Source organism: Bubalus kerabau, chromosome 3 (assembly GCF_029407905.1).
Source record: "Bubalus kerabau isolate K-KA32 ecotype Philippines breed swamp buffalo chromosome 3, PCC_UOA_SB_1v2, whole genome shotgun sequence".
NCBI lineage: Eukaryota > Metazoa > Chordata > Mammalia > Artiodactyla > Bovidae > Bubalus > Bubalus kerabau.
In genome coordinates, this window is record NC_073626.1 from 139,920,115 (window position 1) to 139,946,096 (window position 25,982).

The 25,982-nt window shown below is 41.0% G+C and overlaps 2 protein-coding genes across 5 annotated transcripts in view; one reads left to right on the plus strand and one right to left on the minus strand.

The window, feature by feature from the left end:
• Nucleotides 1–7,072: 7,072 nt before the first annotated feature.
• On the minus strand, nucleotides 7,073–17,512 carry HSPD1 (heat shock protein family D (Hsp60) member 1). Of its 3 annotated transcripts, none has more exons than XM_055573005.1 (12): nucleotides 17,401–17,512; nucleotides 15,921–16,096; nucleotides 14,715–14,967; nucleotides 13,317–13,399; nucleotides 12,467–12,562; nucleotides 11,976–12,069; nucleotides 11,547–11,715; nucleotides 9,347–9,446; nucleotides 8,559–8,804; nucleotides 8,263–8,437; nucleotides 7,794–7,972; nucleotides 7,073–7,701 (listed from the first exon to the last, which is right to left on the minus strand). In XM_055573005.1, the coding sequence occupies exons 2-12, from the start codon at nucleotides 16,092–16,094 to the stop codon at nucleotides 7,549–7,551; spliced, it is 1,722 nt and encodes a 573-aa protein (XP_055428980.1). In that variant the 5' UTR covers nucleotides 16,095–16,096; nucleotides 17,401–17,512; the 3' UTR covers nucleotides 7,073–7,548. The 3 variants fall into 3 exon arrangements, with proteins under 3 accessions (XP_055428980.1, XP_055428979.1, XP_055428978.1); XM_055573004.1 differs by lacking the exon at nucleotides 17,401–17,512 and adding an exon at nucleotides 17,238–17,370; XM_055573003.1 differs by lacking the exon at nucleotides 17,401–17,512 and adding an exon at nucleotides 17,021–17,150.
• Nucleotides 17,325–25,982, plus strand: part of LOC129646596 (MOB-like protein phocein) — a 43,313-nt gene continuing 34,655 nt past the window's right edge. Inside the window, exons 1-4 of one of the 2 annotated variants that reach the window (XM_055573008.1) lie at nucleotides 17,375–17,679; nucleotides 18,244–18,408; nucleotides 19,348–19,437; nucleotides 19,517–19,690. In XM_055573008.1, the coding sequence (XP_055428983.1) occupies nucleotides 17,677–17,679; nucleotides 18,244–18,408; nucleotides 19,348–19,437; nucleotides 19,517–19,567 (309 nt within the window). In that variant the 5' untranslated portion in view covers nucleotides 17,375–17,676 and the 3' untranslated portion in view covers nucleotides 19,568–19,690. Of the gene's footprint in view, nucleotides 17,680–18,243; nucleotides 18,409–19,347; nucleotides 19,438–19,516; nucleotides 19,691–25,982 lie in introns of those variants that run through there. The other variant, XM_055573009.1, reaches the window with a different exon arrangement.

Below are 25,982 nucleotides of genomic sequence, written 5' to 3' on the forward strand. Positions count from 1 at the left end.
GTGGCGCTAGTGGTAAAGAACCCACCTACCATTGCGGGAGACATAAAGAGACCCGGGTTTGATCCCTGGGTCCAAAAGATCCGCTGGAGAAGGGAACAGCAACCCACTCCAGTATTCTTGCTTGGAGAATCCCCATGGACAGAGGAGCCTGGCAAGCTATATACGTCTCATGGGGTCCCAAAGAGTCAGACACGACTGAAGTGACTTAGCACACAGGCACACACCAATGAAAATTCAAAAAAAAAAAAAAATTGGGGGGGGCATCTATGCTTTCCATATCATAAAGGGGAAAAACCCCACCACCTTTAGAAACTTTTCTTGAAGTGGCATCTGGTCAGTGGAATCTGAGGGGAAGACTGGGATAGGACCTACCAGATAAGACTTTTGTCTCTGTGGAAAGAAACTTCGAAGAGAAACTTCTTAAGTTTTTGCCTGGTTACGTGAGGACGTGAAGTTTGCAGCTACATCTGCAATCTTGTCACAAAAAGGGAAGGGGCATTTATTCCATAAAAGCCAATTCATAACTCTAACATCAAGGGTTGAATGAACCAATCTAGTAGTGGGCACTCTGGTTATGTGAGATAACAGACCTCTAGTGTTTAAGTCACTTAGAGTTGGGTATTCCGTTACTTGGCAGCCACTCTTTCATCCTGCTCCAGTCTGGACTGGATGCTCTCCAGGCTGTTGTGCAGCTTTAACCCCTGGCAGGCATGCTAGAATTATCGCCCCACCCTCCTCTTGGGGTACTTACTTCCTGAAATTTGGCTTCCTTTTTATTTTTTTAACTCTCAAAATGCAAAAGTAATCATCTAGTGGCTTCCTAAGAAAGGGTAAATGGGAGCTAAATTTTTAGAATCTTTGAGTATCTGAAGATGTCATTGTTTTATAACTTATTTGAGGCTAGAACTCCACATTAAAAACAGTCCCCCCTCCCCCATAATTTGAAGATCTGACTTCATTGTATTCTGGCAGCTGGTGCTGCCTCTGAGAAATCTGATGACATTCTTATAATCAGTACTTTTAACATCCTTTTTTTGATCTCTGGAAACTTTTAAAATTTACTCTTTGAGTAGTCTGAAAATTGGAGAAGGAGATAGCAACCCACTCCAGTATTCTTGCCTGGAGAATCCCATGGACAGAGGGGCCTGGTATAGTCCATGGAGTCGCATGGAGTCGCACAGAGTCGGAATGACTGAAGTGACTGAGCAGGGGCAGTCAAAGATGCATGCCAATCTGCCTTGCTGCCTATGTTAATTGTGTTGGGCAACTTATGGATCCTTTTAGTTACAGGCTTATCTCTGAGTCCTGTGGAATTTCTGCGAATTATTTGTTCAATAATTTCCTCCTCTCCATATTCTGTGGTTCTTTCATTCAGAAATTCCTAATTAGACTTTCTAATTCTTGTATTAAATCTGTATCTCTTTACTTCCTATTTTCCATCTGTTTTTGTTCTGCCTTTTAGATTTCTTCAATTCTATCTTCCAGCCCTTTTAGTTAATTTTATATTTGCCATAGTTTGCACTTTCAAGATTTTTTTTTTTGGCTGTGCTGGGTCTTCATTGCTGCACTCAGGCTTTTTCTAGTTGCACAGAGTGGGCGCTACTCTAGTTGCAGTGCAAGGGCTTCTCATTGTGGTGGCTTCTCTTGTTGTGGAGCACAGGCTCTAGGCCCACGGGCTTCAGCAGTTGCAGCACATGGGGCTCCTTAGTTGTGGCTCCTGGGCCCTAAAGTGTGCAGGCTTCAGAAATTGTGGTGCACAGGCTTAGTCTCTCTGCAGCGTGTGGAATCTCCCCAGAGCAGGGATTGAACCTGAGTTCCCTGCATTGGCTGCTGCTGCTGCTAAGTCACTTCAGTCGTGTCCAACTCTTTGCAACCCCATAGACGGCAGCCCACCAGGCTCCCCCGTCCCTGGGATTCTCCAGGCAAGAACACTGGAGTGGGTTTCCATTTCCTTCTCCAATGCATGAAAGTGAAAAGTGAAAGGGAAGTCGCTCAGTCATGTCTGACTGTTCGCGACCCCATGGACTGCAGCCTACCAGGCTCCTCCATCCATGGGATTTTCCAGGCAAGAGTACTGGAGTGGGGTGCCATCGCCTTCTCTGGCAGGCAGATTATTAACCACTGTGCTGCCAGGGAAGTCTAATTTTCAAGATTTTTTTTTCTAATTAGTCCTTTTTTTAAAAAATAGCTTTCTTATTTTGAGGAGACAAGATCTCATCTTAAGTTTCCCTTAGGTCCTTTCTGGTTTTTGCAATCTTCCCATTGAAGTCTTCCTTGGCTGTCTAATGGTTCTTGTTTGTCTTTAATATTTGAAGGCAACGTACTAACCAGTTTATTGAAATTAAGATGGGGCATAATGACTGGTGAGTTTCATTATAAGGTGACCCGAGCCAGCCTTTTCACTGGGGGCACTCCACAAATGGCAGAATCTAGAGGTCTTTGCTCAGTTTTTCTACAAAAGGATTCTCCTATCTCTTGCCTTAGAAAATATGGGGTTGAGAACAGGAATAGGGACAGATGAAGTAGACATAATGCCTGGCAGTTGGCATTCTGTAAGATTAGTAAGGAACTGAGGATCCCATAGTTTGGAATGTAGGCTTCATTTGTTTTTAGTCCCTCTCTTATCCTAGCTCTCTGCTCTTCCTGGTGTCCCAGGCTGACACTCATTCCTATTCATTTTCCACAGAGAATTAACCATTAGGCAACTTACCTGGTGGTGTGGGAAAAGGGGATAAGAACTGGGAGTCCAATATCTCAGTAATCCTTCAGCTAATTTCACCCTCGTTTCCATTCCCACACTTGGCCTTACCTGATACCCTAAACCCCCAGCATCCAGCGAGTCCAAGTGCTAAGTCTTGCGGGTGGAGTTCTAGGGGACTGAGTACCTTGCTTCTTTATTCCTTCTTTAGGTTCTTAGGTTGTAATTATATCAGCTCTAAGTCACATCACTTTTCCATCGATTTTTTAACTTCCTATAGATCCACTGATATCAATCTACTCCTCTTTGCCTGGGAATTCCTTGTGTTCCTAAAGATCATTTTTAATTAAATTCCTTCTAAAATTAAATAGCATTTCTCTATTCACATACTGCTTGTGTAACTGGACAGTCTTAAGTGTATGAAATTAAATTTCCCTGAACATTTAAGTACTACAGATTTAATCAAATACTTCTGGACACTTAAAATTGCAAGCTCAATATATCAGATTTTCTTGAATGTCTTAAATGCATTATGATACAGAGAACCCTACCTACAATGTTATGATACAATAAAAATATTTACATACAAAAAGGATGAGTGTTACTATTTCAGCTTCTTATATTTATCACTTCTATTTCTCCTGAGGTTGCCTATTTTTTATATCCTTCTGGACAGTCAGTATATTAGACTCAAAAAAAGACACGATCTTAGACCAGCTGAGGTTGCAGGATGTTGGTAACCAAGAGTCTTGGCGGCATAGGTCAATGTGATTCTGAGTCTTGGGTCTTTGCGTGAATTGATTCCTTTTGTTGGGCTTCCCAGGCAGTGCTGGTAATGAAGAACCCGCCTGCCAATGCAGGAGACAGAAGCAGGTTTGATCCCTGTGTCAGGAAGATCATCCCTGTGTCAGGAAGATCCCCTGGAGGACAACATGGCAACCCACTTTAGTAAAGAATCCTATGGAGAGAGGAGCCTGGAGGGCTATAGTCCATAGGGTCACTAAGAGTTGAATACAATTGAAGCAACTCAGCATGCACACACATACTCCATCTTAAAATCTTTGGTTTCATCAATGACTTACTTCAATACAGTCCTTTATATCCAACCCAGTTTAAGAATCATTGGTTGCTGTGATCAGGAAGATACCCCTAAAGACTTAAGCCTAGCTGGGACTGCCCAGGTTGCAGTAGAAACAACCTATTTTCTCAGCTATTCCTGAAATAGCAGGATCTGACTTCATAGTGGCATTCCTTTTCATTTTCCCATTTTTAAAAGCTAGATCCAGCTGCCTTGACAAATGTTCACCTCCATGGTCAGGGCTAAATATCGATCTGTGTTTGTGTGTCTTCCATGCTTCCTTTCTCTCAGACTCATACACTTATAACACACTCCTGTAAATTTTGCCTTGAAAAGGCCCTCTGTGGGCCTGTGCTTGTTCAGATAAATCCACTTGCTTTCACAGGATGGCAATCGGGGCCTGGACATTGTACCTTGTGTAGCTTCCCAAGTGATTTCCATGTGCGCCCAGAGCAGGTTTTCTCAGGAGATCTACCATTCCTGCTTGCTCACCTAGTCATTAGCATCCTTTGTCTTGACCAAATGGTGTTTGAAAGAACCCTCTCGATCCTTGGTACTTCTGCACGTCTCTGGAATCTCTAAAACTTAAGTCGCCTTGTGCAGTTATTCTAGTCTAAGGAAAAGGCAATTTCCCCATTTATCTGTTTTCTCTGGCTGCAGCTCTCAGGTTTCTTAAAATTACCTAGATCCTGGTTTAGGGGTTCATTCCAGGCTTGCTGTTTGGTTTGAGCTCTTTCAATTTGAACCAATCCCTGGTTCAAATTTGGGATCTACCACTAAAAGCTGAGACTGAACAGCCACCACTTAATAGCTGAGGTTAATAGTTACATAACCATTCAGAGCCTCAGTTTAGTACCTATAGCTTAGATTTGATAAGTAATTCCTAATCTGATTGTTCTAAGGGTTAAAATAATGCAAGTACTTAGTCCAGTGTCTAGCACACTAGACTAAATGCCCTTTATTCATCCAGTCCTCTTTTATCTGTTTTCTAACCCAACGAATTTATTAATAACAAAGCAATTTCTAGCTAGAGTCTCAAGTGACTTCGGTTTTGTATCTGTGATGGACTTTTTCCTTCTATTCTGTCCAAACAATTCAAACTAGATAAGGAGAGCAGAAACATTCATCTCAGTGCCTAGCTTATACCTGACCTCTTAGCAGCAACCACAGGGCCAAACTGAGCAGCAGACTGGAATTTCTCCCCACAGACCAAATGATTCTATAGCTCCAAGACTACATTCTTGACACAGATTAAAGTAAAAAAAATTAAGATAATATTGCACAAGACCTTGCACTTTAAACTTAATAGTGTAAAAACTAGAAAGCAATGTTCTATCTTGCAAATCAGTATCTGTCCTCAATAAACACACAAAACTTTGAAAAGTAAGCCATACTTCTATGCTGTTTATTAATAAAGATCAAGTGCACTGAGATAGGAACCTATTTCAAGTTCTTAAGAAACAAAGGTGGTAGCCCTGGGCTGTGCATATCAAGTTGTGGATGCCCTTCCCTGCTATCCATTATGTTCCAACAGCACGCCTCTCCTTTCCATTCAAATCCAGCTCTCTTCACCTGTGGGTACCTAACAGGGAACCCACTGCTTATCTGTTAAGGCTCTGGAACAATAACCATAACCCTTAAAAGAACCAAGTTTCCCTTTTTTTATGGCCAAACCTCAACATATACAAAATTCAGAGTTGTCCCCTTTTAATGTAGGACTTCCCAGGTAGCTCAGTGGTAATGAATCTGCCTGTCATTGCAGGAGATGCGGGTTCGATCCCTGGGTCAACCCTGGAGAAGGAAATGGCAACCCACTCCAGTAATCTTGCCTGAGAAATCCCACAGACAGGACTCTGGAAGGCTATGGTCCATGAAGTTGCAACAGTCAGACATGACTTAGTGACTAAACAACCAATGTGATAATATAATCCAGTCTGCAGCAAAGGGAAGCAAGCTAGAACTGGACATGGAACAGACTGGTTCCAAATAGGAAAAGGAGTGTCAAGGCTGTATATTGTCACCCTGCTTATTTAACTTATATGCAGAGTACATCATGAGAAACGCTGGGCTGGAAGAAGCACAAGCTGGACTCAAGATTGCCAGGAGAAATATCAGTAAGCTCAGATATGCAGATGACACCACCCTTATGGCAGAAAGTGAAGAACTAAAGAACCTCTTGATGAGAGAGTGAAAAAGTTGGCTTAAAGCTCAACATGTAGAAAACCAAGATCATGGCATCTGGTCCCATCACTTCATGGCAATTAGATGGGGAAACAGTGGCAACAGTGGCTGACTTTATTTTTTTGGGCTCCAAATCACTGCAGATGGTGATTGCAGCCATGAAATTAAAAAACGCTTACTCCTTGGAAGGAAAGTTATGACCAATCTAGACAGCATATTCACTCCAGTACTCTTGCCTGGAAAATCCCATGGACGGAGGTGCCTAGAAGGCTGCAGTCCATGGGATCGCTGAGGGTCGGACATGACTGAGCGACTTCACTTTCACTTTTCACTTTCATGCATTGGAGAAGGAAATGGAAACCCACTCGTGTTCTTGCCTGGAGAATCCCAGGGACAGGGGAGCCTGGTGGGCTGCTGTCTATGGGGTCGCACAGAGTTGGACACGACTGAAGTGACTTAGCAGTAGCAGCAGACAGCATATTAAAGAGCAGAGACTACTTAGTCAACAAAGGTCCGTCTAATCAAGGGTATGGTTTTTCCAGTGGTCATGTATGGGTGTGAGAGTTGGACTATAAAGAAAGCTGAGCGCAGAATTGATGCTTTTGAACTGTGGTGTTAGAGAAGACTCTTCAGAGTCCCTTGGACAACAAGGAGATCCAACCAATCCATCCTAAAGGAAATCAGTCCTGGGTGTTCATTGGAAGGACTGATGTTGAAGCTGAAACTCCAGTATTTTGGCCACCTGATGTAAAGAGTTGACTCATTTGAAAAGACCCTGATGTTTGGAAAGATTGGAAAGATTGACGGAGAAGAGGACGACAGAGAATGAGATGGTTAGATGGCATCACCGACTCAATGGACATGAGTTTGGGTAAACTCCAGGAGTTGGTGATGGACAAGGAGGCCTGGTGTGCTGCGGTTCATGGGGTCACAAAGAGTTGGACATGACTGAGCGACTGAACTGAACTGAATCCAGTCTGCAGCAAAGAGAAATGGAGAAATGTACTAAACAATAGGCAGGAAACATTTTATAGACTTGGGTCAAACCTTACCTCTCCCCTCTTCAACTGGCTTTCATTCCTCACATTCTCTAGATCACAGAAAAGCTAACACAGTTAACTTTAAACAATTTTTATTACACAAAGGTTGTCACATAATTGGGTATTTCTCTACTCTGTACACAATTGTTCTTAACTCTCCACAGAAAGGCTGTTTCTTAACGTCTCATTTGGTGATAGCAAGCACTAAAATCCTGATTTTAACAGAATAGTAGTAAAAATGCCTCAATGATTTAAGTTGAAAGCAGTACATTGGTACATGGCTCTTAAGCTCATTTATCAGGAATGTACAAATGTCTTTATTTAAAAATATAAAATAAATTATCTGTAGGCATGGACAATGACAGCAGTAAACCATTCTATGTTGTCAAGTGAAACCAGTAACTGATGGTTATAGTTATTTTCTTAAACATCAGCCAGCCTTTTCTTCAGTCAGCTCCTTCAACTGACCTCTCCTGAAGTTATTGGTGAGGAACACTGCCTTGAGTGTCCTCTCACAGTTCATTAATAATGGCAAAGCACTATTCTAGGAGTTAGAACATGCCACCTCCCATGCCACCTCCCATTCCACCCATGCCACCCATTCCGGGATCCTTCTCTTCTTTAGGAATTTCTGTGACGACAACTTCTGCTGTTGTTAAGAGAGAGGCCACTCCGGCAGCATCCAGTAATGCAGTTCTTACAACCTAGGGAAAAGTTTTCATAAAATATTACTTTTCCTTAGTTAAAAAAAAAAAAAGAACAAGACAGCATTTTTAGACAGTGGTCAACTATTTACCTTAGTTGGATCAATGATTCCTTTTTCCACCATATTCACAAAATCTCCAAGCATAGCATCATAACCGACTTCTGAAGAACTCTGCATAATTTTCTCAACTATCAATGATCCTTCAACACCTGCATTCTTAGCAATGGTCATTGCAGGAATTTTGAGTGTTTTTTTAATTATTTCTATACCTATAAAGAAAATAATATTTTAGCAAATTAAGTTCTTTCCTTTTTAAGTATTACAGCACAGTTTTCCTTGTGAGAATAATGACATAGATAATTCCAATTGGGAGAACACCACAGGTCAAGTGATTCTGCCTGAAAGATCTCTGACAACAACACTGTTATTCTACTTCTGTTATTCTGAAAACTGCTTTGTGACTTCTTGTTCTATCTAGGGGGCAGCAACAATACAACTCTAACAACAGAAAGTCTAAAATCAAGTTGCAAGTAAACTCATTTCTAAGGTAACTTTTTACCTGTTTTTTGATCTTCATTAGCTGGAGTTATTGACTCCAAGGCTGGAATGCACCGAAGCAGGGCACAGCCCCCTCCCAGAACAATGCCTTCTTCAACAGCAGCTCGTGTGGCATTAAGAGCATCTGTAACTCTGTCTTTCTTTTCATTCACTTCAACATCACTTGTCCCACCAACCTAAAAATCAAAAAAGAATTCCAGTTAGTATGGCTTCTCCTACTCAAGATGCTAAATGCCAAGAATCCTACTTTACTTGGGCTTGGAACCCGCACAGCTTATTTACAACAATGAATCTTACCTTCAACACAGCAACACCATCTGAGAGTTTTGCCAGACGTTCATTCAGTTTTTCCTTTTCATATTCGCTAGTTGTGATATCTAACTGCTCAATGATCTCTTGGATACGCTTTTCAATTTGAGCCTTGTCACCTTTTCCTTTCAAGAGCATGGCATCATCTTTGGTCACAATGACCTCTCCAACTTTTCCTAAGTCATGAGGCTGAACATCTTCTAGATTTAGATTTAGTCCTTCTTCTCCAAATACCTATGAAAACATTTTTTTAAATGAACAAACCACAAAATAAAAAGAACAAATTACAGATTACAGGCATTTTTCATTATACCAAGATCATTAACATATCCTACAAGTGTTTTGATAAGAAAAGCATCTTGTAATACTGTTTACTTGAAATCTGAAATTTCAAGACTATAGCTAGACCAAACAGAACTTGCACAGTTTTTCATTACATTTCCAACTTCCCACTTAATCCTCAATTAATACTAAGCTTTGAGAAACAAGTGAACTCAGAAAACTCATCTAAGAACATACTTTTGGTGAAACCAAGACTAGACCCTAGGCCTAAACTCTTAAATCCTGCCTTTTTCTATTATAATACATTCCTGAAAACAAGTTAAAAGACCACTCATGGCAAATTAAAGAAAGGATCCTTAGTGCTGTTTGACCCAAACTCTACATTCTATTGAAAAGTAACACAGATTTGTGAAAATGTGAATTCTACCTATAAATTTCAGACCTCGATGTATACATAACAGTCAATAAACCAAAATCACATCTATTTTACTTACTGCACCACCAGTAGCAATAGCCATGTCTTTAAGCTGGTTCTTTCTATTGTCACCAAAACCTGGAGCTTTGACTGCCACAACTTGAAGACCAACTTTCAGCCTGTTAAGAAGTTATTAATAAGATTTAAATTTTATAACAATGCCAGTCTACTTCAAGTTCTAATAACTAAGGTTACTTGGGAAACTGCACTTTCTGCTTACCTTCTGACCCTACATTCCACTTGAAAACATGTAAATTAAACAGTGATAACTTTTATAGACTGCGAAAATCAGAATTCAGTCAATTCAGTTCAGTTGCCCAGTTGTGTCCAACTCTTTCAACCCCATGAATTACAGCACGCCAGGCCTCCCTGCTCTTAAATTTGGGGATCATCTAATGAGCATTTACCCTTAACCATTTAGTATTAGATTAGGTTGCTATTAAAGTCAGTTTGACCAACCTAGATAGCGTATTCAAAAGCAGAGACATTACTTTGCCAACAAAGGTGCGTCTAGTCAAGGCTATGGTTTTTCCTGTGGTCATGTATGGATGTGAGAGTTGGACTGTGAAGAAAGCTGAGCGCCGAAAAATTGATGCTTTTGAACTGTGGTGTTGGAGAAGACTCTTGAGAGTCCCTTGGACTGCAAGGAGATCCAACCAGTCCATTCTGAAGGAGATCAGCCCTGGGATTTCTTCGGAAGGAATGATGCTAAAGCTGAAACTCCAGTACTTTGGCCACCTCATGCGAAGAGCTGACTCACTGGAAAAGACTGTGATGCTGGGAGGGATTGGGGGCAGGAGGAGAAGGGGACGACAGAGGATGAGATGACTGGATGGCATCACCGACTCAATGTACGTGAGTTTGAGTGAACTCCAGGAGCTGGTGATGGACAGGGAGGTCTGGCGTGCTGCAAATCACGGGGTCGCGAAGAGTTGGACATGACTGAGTGACTGAACTAAAACTAAACTAAAGTCAGTTTGAGCAGTTTTTGCTTTTTTAGTGAGGGACAGTTGATTTACAATACTATATATTTTAGGTGATTGACACATGACAAATTTTAAAGTTACAAGCTCCATTTATAGTTATTATGTATTACTGCTGTATTCTGAGCAAGCAATGTTTTTAATTCAATTCCCTTATAAATGTAAATACTTCTGATATCATTAAGCTTACCTTCATTTTAATCAGGTAATGAATATTTAGAATATATAATTTTTAAAATGCTCGTTTGAAACCAGATTGAAATGGAAGTAATATATAAACTTTAAGACAGACTTGGCTTTATTGAGGAGCCAAATAAAAACAAGAAGGTTAAGCTCTGATAATATGCCAATAAACTGGAGATCCAACTTTACAGCAACCAGTAAAATGGCTCAATCAGAACTTTTCAGGCCTGTTGTTCTTCTATTTCTGCTTCACATCCCACTATCTCTAGGGCTTTTCATAACCTCAAAAGCATATCCAGGCTATAAACATTACAGGATAAGTAAACTCATTTAGGTCAGGTCAAAATATGCAATTCTGTAATATATACCTGATTATTTCATTTGTGCATTTCCATTATAATAAAAATTTGAGAATCTCATTTCTGATTCACCCCAGCTGTAGGATTAGGAAGAATATGTATTTTAAAAATGCCCTCCTTGGTCAGGGAACTAAGATTTCACAGGCGCCAAAAAAAACCCCCCAAAAAATGAAACCCCCCTAAGATTCTGTCTACAGCATTAACATTTTTGTCTTAAAGTAAAATGTAATACATTATAGATCTAAAAAATTAATAGACCCCAACCTGAGTACCAATTTCTCTATTTTAGACTATTCATTAACAAAATTTTTCCTTTAGAAAATTATGTAAAATGCCAAATACCAGATACATTTAGAATGGCAGTTGTTTACCTCTCCTCATGAAAAACTGTAATTGTGAATATATCTTTTCCATAAATCTTTTTTTGTAAAAAATACAAAACCCAAAACAGCCATTTATCTTCAAAACAACTGTAAATACTTAGGCTACCTTATGAAAAGGTACATAAAACATTAAGGACTCAGGGACCCTATTCAAAAAAGACAATCATAACTGGACTAAAGGTTCATGACACCCACCAATATTATACAAACACAAGTGGTTCAAGGAGAATGTACATAAAGGAGATTTCAAACACCAATACAAATATTTGCCTTTCATCCAGAAATGTAAACCAAATACCACTGCCTATTACCTATTCAAAACAAGGGTACTTAGAGCTTCTCCGTCCACATCTTCAGCAATTATGACCAAGGGCTTCCGGTGAGCATTGGCAATTTCAAGAGCAGGAACAATGGACTGGACACTAGAAATTTTCTTTTCACTCAATAGAACATATGCATCTTGGAATTCACATTTCTGACCTGAAAAGCAAAGAACATTTCTCACCAACTTGAGGCCATTCTGCTGAAAATGACTGCAGTTTAATTTAAATGAAAAACCGCTAGAGCAAAGTTCCAGTACACTTTTAAAGTGACCGATCAGTTCATGTTTTTCTTTCTAAAACACACGAACATTTGGAACACATGAATTTACTTTTGACGTATGACACTGACAAATATCCTCAGGGTGTCACATATTAAACTATGCTTAAAAAAAAATTCAGTTACCCATTTGCTCTTACCTTTTGATGTATTAATAAAGTATGGAGAAATATATCCTCTGTCAAACTTCATGCCTTCAATAATTTCTAATTCATCATTCAGTGTTTTTCCATCCTATGAAAAGTCAAAGAATTCGTTATGTGAATTTCATTACACAAAGACTAGTTTCAAACCAATTAATAAGTAGTCCCCACTTCTCATAAAGAATTCAGATAGAATTATGCAAATATCCCAGGGCATCCAACTCTACTTTTGCAAGAATATGTATTTCAACTAACTTTTTACAGCTAGACGTCAATATCATCTAAATCAGGATGCATTTACGTCCAAAGCCATAGGTTAATAATTCACCCGAACACAATAAACACATTATTCTGTACAGGTGCCAGTGTTACATGTGAAGGAATGAAACAGAACACACTTTTGGAAACATATGTAGATCAAATTTTTGTACCTGTAAAACTCAGATTATCAGACATCTGTTTCCATCTATCATTAAAAACAAACTTACCTTTACTGTGATAACACCCTTTCTTCCAACTTTTTTCATGGCATCAGAAATGATGTTGCCAATTTCTTTGTCTCCATTTGCAGAAATTGTAGCAACCTGAAATAATCAAACTACTCTTTCAAATTAAAGGTAAGGCTATCTTCCTCAATCACTCCCCTCCCTTTTCTCATTAACTTCCCAATTGATATATCCTTGGTGAAATGCTAGAGGCAGGGTGATGGTGGTGGTGAGACAGGCAGAGGGGATTTTAAGCATAATAATTCTAATGAATAACTGATCCCATTGCAATTTTTAAAAAATTTGATTATTTTCTACATTATTTTTGAAAGAAATGAAATAAACACACAATTATTCTTTTAAACAAAAACAAAAAAGAGGGAATTCCCTTGTGGTCCAGTGGTTAGGACTTGCCGCTTTCACTGCAGGGGCCCAGATTCCATCCCTGGTTGGGGAACTAGGATCCCACAAGCCAGGCAGGGTGGCAAAAAAAAGAAAGAAAGAGCCTAATGACCCGTTACCCTTTTTTCCCTTGGCAAATGTGGCAATATTAGAAAATGAAATTATTCATCTTTGATAAACAGCCAAATAACATTTTCCACACAAATGAGTTTTTACTCAGTCATGCAGAACTAAAATGACAACTCATTAAGACTCAAATTATGGGGACTTCCTGGTGGTCCAGGGGTTAAGACACCATGTTCCACTGCAGAGGTTCAATCCCTGGTGGGGGAATTTTTCAAATCTCTAGCAGTAAGAAAAATGCTTCAAATGTTGGTGACTGGGTAATACTGTTATCCTAACACTGTTGTGTAATTATAGGATAAAATCATGTTACTTTAAAAATCCATACCTGAGCAATCTCTTCAGGGGTTGTCACAGGTTTAGACTGCTTCTTAAGTTCAGCAATTACAGCATCAACAGCTAACATCACACCTGGTTCAAGAACACGTATTACAATGCTTATTCCCTCATGGCTCTATGTCAACTAGAATTCTGATTCATGTTAAGTGTATCAATGCCTTAATGCTTCTGTACCAGTACTCTTCCTAATCACAAGGCAGTTGGATGGCATGCAATGAAACACAAACTTTAAAAGATCAAGTACCACAATGCCAAAATTATTTTTAAAAACTGCATTAAAAAAAAAAGTGTACACTTTCAAGAATCTCACCATTCAACTCATTCTATGTAAATCTTTCCCAATTCAATCATTTCTTACAGGGTCATCTAGCAGATTTCTCCTCCACTGAAGGACACAAAGGACCAAAATGGATTACAGTCCTTTATTTTCAACAAGTATAACTGTCAAGGATAAGGACTTTCTTGTGGCTATACCCCTGCAAGTTTTTAACTGGCTGAAATTTCCTCATTTAATATGTAATTTATGAACAACCACCTTTAACATTCAATGTCACCACAATACAGATTTATTTATGAGAGAATAGTCTTTTCAACGGAGACCAGTGCTAGCTCTTTCCTTATTTTGAGAAATGTTACTTCACAAAAATAATTGATAGCAATTTGTAATAACAATGACTTTCTTTGAGAAGTAACCCTTAATAACCTCAATTCATACTTGCCAGTCAAACTGCTTTTAATGAGACACATTCATTTGGATCTCAAACACTGAAATAGATGAGATGATACCTCATCCCATTTTCGGAAGCCTTTCCCTTTACTCTCATGTGCCTCCTAGTTTACGTCTCCTACATGTGGCTGGTAATACAACCCAGAAACACACAGCAATTTCATGCTGAGGAGATCTTTAAACTGTGGCCTAACTCCCCCAAACAAGTAATAATAAACAAAATTCAGACTCATAACATAATATGTGCTGTTAAGAAGAAACTGCTTTATAAAAAATAAAAACCCATTCTGATATCCTGGGTGACGTTTTCTTGAACTTACTGCTTTAGAAATACACAGTACATGCTGCAACTTACAATAAACTTGGTTTGGGGGAGAAATGAGCCAGGGGACAATGACACAGGGATGGATGACTTCGGACACAGGGCACAAGCATCTTAGTCTCCTCTTTGCCACCTAGCACAATGCCCATCCCATAGTCAGGAATTCAATCACTTAGGCATTTAAACACAAATACTTAGGCATTAAAAAAAAAAAAAAAAGATTTAAAAAAATTTTTAGGAGACAGGAGAAACAAGAAAGAATCAACTTGCTAATATAATTTAACAGATAACCTGACAGTTCAAAACACTGTGGTGACAATGAAGAGAGACATTCCTACCTCTCCTGATTTCCACTGGATTAGCACCTTTGCTAATCTTCTCGAAGCCTTCCTTGGCAATAGAGCGTGCCAGTACAGTAGCGGTAGTGGTGCCATCCCCGGCCTCTTCGTTTGTGTTATTGGCAACATCTTGAACAAGTTTAGCGCCAATATTTTTATATTTATCTTTTAAATCAATAGACTTTGCAACAGTCACACCATCTTTTGTCACTTTGGGACTTCCCCAACTCTGTTCAATAATCACTGTCCTTCCCTATAATTGCAGAAGGAAAAAAATGCCACAGAGTCACACGCTAAGTACTACTTAGCTTAAAATAAAAAGAGCATTTTTCATAATAGGCAATTACTTTAAAGCCTCAATGCAACATCTGATCATTTTTATCCGACCTGCTACATGAATCTCAAGGGCAAGTTCATCAATGTTCTTACAGACAAAATGACTTCATTGCCAAGTGCATAACCTTGGATGAGCTGTTATAAGAGATAAAATTTCTAAAGACTTAACCAACATTAACTTGGGAGATTATAATGAAATTCCAGAAGTCTCCACATAATTCATATTTAAGTTTTGTCCAGTGCCTGCTATAATAATAATATGAAAACTTACTTTTGAACTTATTTTAAAATTTAGTTTCTAAAATACCAATGGCAAGACAAGAACAGTGCAGCCTTCCTGAGTTGTTCAACATTAAATCTTAAAATATGATGCAAACAGTACTGGTGGCTTGAACCAAAGCTGCTTCTTGTGAGGCATGCAAATGCCATTACTTTGCTCAGTTGGATCACTTTGATATTTGTATTGTCTTCAGCCTGAACTGAAGTATCGCTCCACCCAGTACGACCCTCCATTTACTTGTTACTCCTCATTCACCAATCTCTTCGTTAAATGAGACTTAAAAGCTCATACTTAAGGTACTGTGGATGTTACATTCTTCCACCTATGCCTAGTACTAACTACTGGGAAAGGATCCAAAATTTAACTCAAGCAGGCAAGGGAGATTAATTCTACCTACCTTGAGTATAACCATCCATCTTAAGCTAGGAGTTACCACTTGATTACATCACACTTTGCACAAAAGAGTTTCACAAATTTGGCACAAGCAGTTTATGAATACCTAAGAACTGTTTAATAGCTTGGCGTGACTCTTGCCACTGGCAAAATGTTACGCCTTAACAATACTATAAATTACAACAAAATAAGAATACCTTTGGCCCCATAGTAACGGCTACAGCATCGGCTAAAAGGTCTACACCTTGAAGCATTAAGGCTCGAGCATCTGCACCGAATTTTACATCTTTGGCATAAGCCCGAGTGAGATGAGGAGCCAGTGCCCTAGACACTGGCCTCATTTGACGAAGGACTGCGGGTAATCGAAGCATTTCTGAAGGAGAAACAGACAGATAATCAGGACACTACTACCACTACCCGTGGGGTTACAACACAAACATGACACCCATGCAACAGAACGAGAAATATTAGAAGTGAACTGGGCTGACGTCTGGCATCCACGATACCTGGGCCTCGGAACCCGCCACCGCCCCCACAACACCAGCTACTAGTGCAATCTTTAAGAGGTCGCCCCATGCCTGACCTACAGAAAAAATGCACGCTCTTCTTCTTCCCCACGGCTATTACTTCCTACGCTAAAAACGAGTTAATATTTCACCGCTAAAATGGCCTTGAGAGCAAATCAGCTGCAAATGTCCCCTGGAAAACCAAGTCTACAGAAAAGGGGCAAATTATAAACCCAAGTGACCAAGGAAAGGAAAATACTCCTGACGCTGCAAAAATCCGTTTACTAAAATGTGTCTTCATGTATCCACTCGGGGCTACTGTATCAGAGCAGCGGGCAAGGCCACGATGCTGGGGGCGGCGGCCGGGCCCACTCCCAGCGGCCCCACGTGTCTTTCCATCAGGACAGCCAAGCAAGGTCAAAGGTGGAGATGCCATATCCCAGCAGTCCCCCAGGCCAAAAGCCGCTCCCACACACTGCGACCACCCTCCCTGGCACTCTACCCTCGGCCACAAGCACAACCGCCTTTCACCAGAGGATCGATGTGAATACAATCGCCCGACTCCGCGCACACTCGTGGGCAAGCCCTCCCTGCTGTGCCCGGCTGGGCGAGCGATCCACGCCGCACGTGACGGGCCCCCGCGTGCACCCACGAGGCCTGGCTCAGCAGGCCCGGGCCTGCGGCGCCGGGGGAAGCTCTGGCTCTCGCCGGCGCACCGGCTCAGCGGAGACAGGAAGGACGGCTCCGGGGTCCGAACCGCACGGGTGAGGCGGCGCGGAGCGGGCGCGTACCTGCGGGGCAGCGGCGCGACGTGCGGGCGACGAGACAGGCCGTCGGCGGCGAGTGAGGGACAGAGTGCAGGGTGCGCACGGCAATGAGCCCGTGTCCCCTCCCTCCGCCGCTCCCCCCGCCCCTCCGCAGCGCGCCTGCGGGCGGTGCCCACCCCCTTCCCGGCCGCCTGGGCCCTGCAATCTGCACGCTCCGCGCGCCAGTCCCGCCCCTCCCTACCCGCGCCGGGCCAGGCCAGCGGGTTCAGCCCTCTCCGGCTCGTTTAGGCTAGTTCCCGGGCTGCGCGCCGTTCCAGAACGTTCCGGAAAGAGCCTGGCTCTATGTGGGTCAAGGGTCAAACGCGTCATTTCCGGGAGGGGGTGCAAAGGGTTAGTACTTTCACCTAGGCTGGCGGCCTAGAAAAGCCTAGAAAGAGTTGCTCTTTTCTTCCGCCTCCGGGTCCGCGCGTCAGTGGCCTGCGCAGAGCCCAGAAAACGAATAGGGGTGCGCGCTGGTGCGGCCACCCCCCTTTCGCGGGGAGGGGCTGGGCGGGAGCGAGCGCGCCTGCGCGGTGGTCAGTTTTTTTTTTTCCGCGTTCACGTGTCCGGAGGGTCCGACAGCAGGTCTCTCCTTTTGCCTGTGGCGTGAGAGCAGAGTACGAGCTGCGGCAGCCGGAGTCATGGTGAGTCCCGCGTGGGCTGAAGGCCGGCGCACCCGGGTTGGTCTGGGGCTCATGGCGAGCCCAGGCGATTTCCTTTGGGCCTCGCGGGAGGAGTAGAGATCAGAGACCCGCGCCCGCCCAAGCCCTAGAGAGGCGAGACCCCGCCGACCCTTTCCTCCGAGCAGGGCTCTTTGCACGCGCGTGTGAAGCAGCGCGTGGGTCAGGGGGCGGGAATCCCGACGCACGCCTCCTGCGGGACCTTGGTGGGTATGTAATGGTCTTGAAAAAAGCGTGGCCACAGTAGAGGGACTTCAGTGTTTAATAACAATTTACAGAAAATCCTTGGAAGGATTGACCTTGGAAGAAACTAAGCTTGTCCTTGAAGCTCGTCTGGCTGCTGACCAGAGGAGCAACAACGACCCCTAACACTCATAGCAGTGGGAAATTAAACGCGGAATTTAGAACTGAACGTTCAGAGGTGTTTGCTTTGAATGGAAAATCTGAACATTGACGTTATCTTTGAAAGCCACATGTGGCCTGTTTAGAATACATTGTGTTTCAAATTTAACGTTTTTCTTTCCAAAGGCAGGACAGGCATTTAGAAAGTTTCTTCCCCTCTTTGACCGAGTATTAGTTGAAAGAAGTGCGGCCGAAACTGTAACCAAAGGAGGGATTATGCTTCCAGAAAAATCACAAGGAAAAGTATTGCAAGCAACGGTGGTAGCTGTTGGATCAGGCTCTAAAGGAAAGGTAAATGCGAACTGAAATGGAACTCATTTTTATGTGAAATGGGGGGGTGGCGGGGGGTAGGGAGCTTTGGTGGTTATTAAAAAGATAATTCCCCAGTGGGTTCACAACTAATCTGCTTTCAGCAAAAATGATTGTAATCAGGGAAGAAAAAAAAAACCTTAGTGTATATGATGGAGGAAGAGTTCCACGGCATTAAAATCAGTAGGTATAAATTTGAACTTTTAGTCTGACCTCTAACACACTGAAATTGCCCTAATCCTTTAATCCTAATTGCATGTAAGAACTGGCCTTCCAGTTAGTCTCCAACTGAGGGTTAGACCTCAGACTTCTGAAAGTGTCAACTAGAATATTGCATAAATGCCCTGGGGTCATATATGTTCATTGCATTGTTTCAGGTACCGCTAAGAAAGTTCTAGCAAGGGGCTATCCTGGAGTTAGGAATAGGAAGATTTTGGGCACTCTACTTCAGTCCCTCTTCCTAAATCTGCTTTGGAGGAACAGAAACTGAATCGCAAAAGTAAATGAAGTATATATTCCAAAGTCAGAAAATTAAGTTTTTACGTGTTCAAGTTAAACATGACCATTGTACATATGGTTTTAAAAACTGGTTTACCTCACTTGGTTGTGAAGTAACATATTACTTCAAGTATGTTAATATTTAACGATTAAAAAGCTTAAAGTTACTTTTCCCAGTATAATTCTTTGACCCTTTAAACTGAAATCATGTTTTAGTTGAAGCCACTGTGTGTGCCTTATTTCAAAGTGTACCTCTACAGTGATATTTTTGAGTGAAGAACCATGACTATAAATTATACCACTTGGCCACCAAAGCCCTTTTTAAACATCTGATTCCAGTGCACACAGTTGATTAATAAAAGTGTAAATATATGGTTTGATTAACTAAACGTCTTAACTAATAAACATCCTTGTTTTCTTAAGGGTGGAGAGATTCAACCAGTTAGTGTGAAAGTTGGAGATAAAGTTCTTCTCCCAGAATACGGAGGCACCAAAGTAGTTCTAGATGACAAGGTGTGTAAACTTCATAATATTAAGGATAGGTTAAATATTTGCTATTAGTTTTCTTAACTAATGGTTTCTCTGTTTGCAGGATTATTTCTTATTTAGAGATGGTGACATTCTTGGGAAATATGTCGACTGAAATAAGTCACTATTGAAATGGCATCACGTGAAGCTGCCCATTCCACTGAAGTTCTGAAATCTTTCATCATGTAAATAATTTCCATGTTTCTCTTTTATAATAAACTAATGATATCCAAGCTAATGACATCCAGTGTCTAAAAATTTAGTTTCACTGTACTGGTATAAACATTTCCAAATAAAAATATATAAATCAATGGTTAATTTTTATTTAGTGATTTAAGATGGTTCTTAGGCTTCCCTCGTGGCTCAAATGGTAAAGACTCTGCTTATAGTGCAGGGGACCCAGGTTCAATCCCTGGGTTGGGTCGGTCCCCTGGAGAAGGGAATGGCTACCCACTCCAGTATTCTTGCCTGGAAAATCCATGGACAGAGAAGCCTGACAGGCTACGATACATGCAGTTGCAAAGAGTCAGACACGACTGAGCAACTGACACTTGCTTTACAGTTACTTTAGGGTTCATGGTTTATGTGGGGCCAGATAGAGGTAACCTGCAGAAAACTGGAAAACAAGGTTTTCAATCTTCACGTTAAGGTTAACTTTACCAAGTATATAGTTGATGCTGATTCAAAGCCATGGATTTATGCTAACAACTTTCTAAGGTGAAGACAAGTGGCAACATTCTGACTTCATATATACCAAACATTTAAGTATAGTTCTTCACTTATGCAAATCTAGTATCATATGTCTTGTTTAAGTTATATTTTGAAAAACTTAATGAACATTTTCACTACATAGTTAGAAATCCAAGGTAGGGTGTAATAGCTCACACTGGCTGAGTACCTTGTGAATTCTAGGCTAGGCACTGAGTGACAGTATAGCTAACACTTCAGGAGCATTTTCTAGGTATGAGCTACTGTTGTAGGTACTTGTCATACATCACATGGCTTAATCTTTCAAGAGCATATGAGTCAAGTACCATCAGTCACATCTTGCATATAAGGAAGGTGAGACACAAAGGGGGTTAAGTAATAACAGGACGCTGCTGCTGCTGCTAAGTCGCTTCAGTCATGTCCGACTCCGTGTGACCCCAAAGACGGCAGCCCACCAGGCTCCCCCGTCCCTGGGATTCTCCAAGCAAGAACACGAGTGGGTTGCCATTTCCTTCTCCAATGCGTGAAAGTGAAGTCGCTCAGTCGTGCCCGACTCTTAGCGACCCCATGGACTGCAGCCCACCAGGCTCCTCCATCCATGGGATTTTCCAGGCAAGAGTACTGGAGTGGGTTGCCATTGCCTGATTTGGACATAGGTAGTCTATATACGTTTACATGCTGTCTAAACTGTTAGGGCCTCTGCTACTTTGTCAACCCGTTCTAAGCACGTGATAGGCATTATTTCAGATAACAACTGTGGAAAAAGGGAAGGGGTACCTAAGTGTCTGACAATTAGGTTATCTAGTATACAGTTTATTGATTTTAACAAATAGGAAACAGAACAGGACAAATAGCTTGATTTAGGAGCCAGGAGAATTAAGATTTGAACCCAAACAACCCTACACTGGAGTTCATTACCAACGCCTAATCTTGACTGTCAGCTACCAGCGATTTTTGCCTTGCAGTCAAATCTGTTTTCTAGTTTTGGTTGCTCATAAGCTAGTCTATGATAATGTCTTTTAAAAGTTGTATTCCATATTTGTCTTGTGGAATCAAAATCTAAATTTTAAGTGATAAAGGAATAATCTCAACTTTTGATAATATCCCCATCAATAAAATAGTATGTTTGTGTATTTACGATTTCTTTGGAAGCAATGATGCTAAAGCTGAAACTCCAGTACTTTGGCCACCTCACGCGAAGAGTTGACTCATTGGAAAAAACTCTGATGCTGGGAGGGATTGGGGGCAGGAGGAGAAGGGGACGACAGAGGATGAGATGGCTGGATGGCATCACCGACTCGATGGATGTGAGTTTGAGTGAACTCCGGGGGATGGTGATGGACAGGGAGGCCTGGTGTGCTGCGATTCATGGGGTCGCAAAGAGTCGGACATGACTGAGTGACTGAACTGAACTGAGTATTTACGAAATGTTAGTGACATTTTGCTGTATAAGGCTTTTTGTCATATTTAGGTTAAAAAAAGGAATGCCTATTTTTACAGAACCCATAGGGGCCATCAGTTTCCTACTGTGTGTCAGGCACAGCTAATGTGCACTGCACATTGTAATCCTGTAAGCACAGATTTGTTTTAGCAATGAGAGAACTCACAGAGGAAATGAAGAAACTTACTCAAGGCCATGTGGTCAGTAAACTGTAATTAGGAATCCAGTCCAAGGTCTATGACTTTCTCATCCGTGATTGTTTTCCCAGGACCCAAGGAAATATGTACGTTTTGAGATCTAAGATGAGTTTACAAACCTTATTCATCCTCAGAATTACTTGCTATCTTAGAATTTCAGGGCTCTGTCCATAACCTAAATCAGAAGGATGGGAGGATTCTTTTTGTACCAGAGAAGTTGTCCTTGTCTAGCAGAACTGCTAAAGAATCACTTTATGAGATTATATTAAAAATTAACAGGGAAAAGAATTTTGGCATGAGAAATTTGGGCCCAGAATCTGGGAATTGGGGATGTGGATCCATGTGTTTTAGAGAGGTGTGCTGGCATTTACTTTTTGTTCAACAGGAAAATAGTAAGGAGAAAGGTAAAACAGGTAAAATTCTGACTGGAATTTTAATGATGGCCGTACCATTTTTGAGCTCTTGCCAGGCATTGTTCTAGTGACTTAACATAAAATCCTACTTACCTGTGTAATCATAGCAATACTGTTTGATGTTCTTTGCCTCACAGGAGAAGGATGCAGATAGGTAGAGGAACTTGCTCAAGGTAACATAAATTTTAAGTCATAGGTTGGAACTGAACTCAACCTTGTCTGACTTTAAAGTCTTCATTTCACTATTCTACACAAAAAATTTTTTGAAAAATTAAGAATAAAATTACCAGGGTTCTATTCTGCTGTGGAAGTTGTTACCATTATCAAGATTATCATTTTTTTCCTCTATTGCTCCAGAAACTATGCTTTACAGAAAGTTCTTATTTTTAAAAATTGACATTATAAAATAGGTATTTTTTCATTTTTTTATTGTAGTAAGAACACTTAGTATGAAATACACCTTAACAGGTTTTTAAGTGTACATTATAATATTGAATAAATGAAACTTTATGCCCATTGATTAAAAACTCATTTTCCCCTCCCCCTAGTTCCTGGCAACCACTGTCCTAGTCTCTGCTTCTACAGCTATTTTAGATACTTCATGTATGTGGAATACAGTATTTTGTCCTTCTATGATTGGCTTATTTGACTTAGCTTATTGTCCTCAAGGTTCATTCCGTGTTGTCAAGTATTTAAAGCTGAGTAATAATTCCATTGTATGCAATACCATGTTTTCTCCCTTCATACAATAGGTGGACATGATGCTTCCACAGCTTGGCAATTGTAAATAGTGCTACAATTCAGATGAGAGTGCTAATATATCTCTTTGAGATTCTGATTTCAGTTCTTTTAGAAAAATACTCAGAAGTGGGGTTTCTGAATACAAAGAACTATGGTAGTTCTATTTTTTAACTTTTTGAGGATCCGCCAAACTGCCACAGTGGGCACACCATTCTGGTTTACCACCAACATGGATTGTAAGGTTTTAGGGCTGTGAATTTGTCACATTTGTTTCCTTATTTGTGCAGTTTTTGTTTCTAGTTAAATCTCATTCTTCTAGTACACTTTTTTTTTTTGAAATATAAGTAATTCATTGATCCATTTAGTGTACAGTATATGTGTCTGACTTTTTTTTAACCAATGGTTAACTTTATTGGATTACCCACTCTTCCCACCACCACTCCCCTGCCCCCAAATTTGAGATGTCACCTTTATCATACATTAAATTTTTAAACAAACATATTCCTGGATTTTACAGTCTGATCCATTGATCTCTCTATCCTATCACAGTGTTTTCAATATAAACATATATTTGTTTGATACCCTATATGACAGTTCCTCCCTGTACTCTCAATAGTGCACTTAACCTGGCTGTGAGCATTTTCAACTTCTGGGTAAGGGCTGCCAGTGGAGAAGGCAATGGCAACCCACTCCAGTACTCTTGCCTGGAAAATCCCATGGATGGAGGAGCCTGGTAGGCTGCAGTCCATGGGGTTGCTAAGTCGGACATGACTGAGCAACTTCACTTTCATGCATTGGAGAAGGAAATAGCAACCCACTCCAGTGTTCTTGCCTGGAGGATCCCAGGGACAGGGGAGCCTGGTGGACTGACGTCTATGGGGTCACATAGAGTCGGACACGACTGAAGTGACTTAGCAAAGGGCTGCCAGATTGCTCGCCAGCATGATGCCAGGTCATGCCTCATCCAGCAAGTTAATTGCTGTTTTCTCTGCACTCACACCAAAATGGACTTTAGAACTTTTTATTTATGTGAAGTCTATTTAAATGTCTTTTTTTTTTTTTTAACCCTTAAGCAATCTGTATGAGAGAGCTCAATCAAACCTAGGTTCTAGATCCTGTGTAGCTTACATAGTCATTCAGTCAGTTCAGTCGCTCAGTCGTGTCCAACTCTTTGCGACCCCGTGAACTGCAGCATGCCAGGCCTCCCTATCCATCACCAACTCCCGGAGTCCACCCAAACTCATGTCCATTGAGTCAGTGATGTCATCCAACCATCTCATCCTCTGTCGTTCCCTTCTCCTCCTGCCCTCAATCTTTCCCAGCATCGGGGTCTTTTCCAGTGAGTCAGCTCTTCACATCAGGTGGCCAAAGTACTGGAGTTTCAGCTTCAACATTAGTCCGTCCAATAAACACCCAAGACTGATTTCCTTTAGGATGGACTGGTTGGATCTCCTTGCAGTCCAAGGGACTCTCAAGAGTCTTCTCCAACATCACAGTTCAAAAGCATCAATTCTTCGGCCCTCAGCTTTCTTTATAGTCCAACTCTCACATTCATCCATACATGACCACTGGAAAAACCATAGCCTTGACTAGTTGGACCTTTGTTGACAAAATAATGTCTCTGCTTTTGAATATGCTATCTAGGTTGGTCATAACTTTCCTTCCTAGGAGTAAGCGTCTTTTAATTTCATGGCTGCAATCACCATCTGCAGTGATTTTGGAGCCCAGAAAATAGTAGTTATGTGATAGTTGACAAATCATCTCAACCTCTCTGGGTTTAAGAATTAACTGTAAAAAAAAAGGGGGGGGGCACTAGATGTTCCTTAACATTTTGAGTCAAGCCTGATATTTTTTTCCCTTAAACTTTAATTGTATTAACATTTAAAACTAGATAGTCTGTTTGTGGGCTTCCCAAGTATCTCAGTGGTAAAGAATCTGCCTGCCAGTGCAAGAGATGTGGGTTTGATCCCTGGGTGGGAGAGATCCCCTGGAGAAGAAAATGGCAACCCACTTCAGTATTCTTGCTGAGATAATTTCATGGACAGAGGAGCCTGGAGGGCTACAGCCCAGGGGTCACAAGAGTCAGACATGACTGAAGTGACTGACCATGAACGCATGCAATGTGTATGTAGGTAAAAATTCAAAAGGATGTACATTGAAAAGATTCCTTCCCATCCCTGTGCCGTAGCCACCTGGTTCCATCCCTGGAGGCACTGGTGTTACAGTTTATATTCTTTCTTCCAGGGGTGTTTTATGTATACATATGTATTTGTGTGTGTATACATATGTATCTCGTGCATATGAAATATATATATATACTTCTCAAAAGTAAAATATTCTGTACACACCAATTGGCACCTTGCCTTTTATTTTTATTTTTTGTATTAACAATTTTGTCTTAGGAATTAATCTATAAAGTACATATAAAAGTTTCATTCTCCTTATAGCTGTATGATGTTTCATTATATGGATGAACCAAAATTTAAGCATTTCCTATTGATTGATATTTAAATTCTAAACTTAGGCTCTTAGAAATACTTCTGAAATAAATAAAATTTTGCATAGATTTTATATCTTTAAGATAAACTGCTGGGCATGAAATTGCTATGTTCAAAGGGTCATTGTTACTTAGTTGCTAAGTTGTATCTGACTCGTTTGCAACCCCACGAGCTACACAGCCTGCCAGGCTCCTCTGTCCATGGGATTTTCTAGGAGTGGGTTGTCATTTACTTCTCCAGGGGATCTTCCTGATGCAGTTACTGAGCCTGCGTCTTTTGCATTGCAGGCAGATTCTTTACTATTGAGCCTCCTGGGAAGCCCATGTCAACAGTTATGTGAACCTTAATCATACACACACACACACACACACACACACACACACACACACACACACAAACATCTTCAAGTTGCCCTTCAGAGAAGTTCTACCGATTAATAATCTTACCAGCAATGTATGATTGTTGATTTCCTCCCACTCTCAATAATATAAGATGTTACGAATTTTTATTTTTCCAAAGAAATCATTTTAAT

What these genes read in the sequence shown, in the direction of transcription:
- HSPD1 (XM_055573005.1), bottom strand. Translation starts at nt 16,094, where the DNA reads ATGCTTCGATTACCCGCAGTCCTTCGTCAAATGAGGCCAGTGTCTAGG. An exon ending in AGTACCCTTGTTTTGAATAG is followed by an intron (nt 9,447 to 11,546) that starts GTAATAGGCAGT and finishes ACTTCTTAACAG; the next exon opens with GCTGAAAGTTGGTCTTCAAG. An exon ending in ATGGTGTTGCTGTGTTGAAG is followed by an intron (nt 8,438 to 8,558) that starts GTAAGATTCATT and finishes TTTGATTTTTAG; the next exon opens with GTTGGTGGGACAAGTGATGT.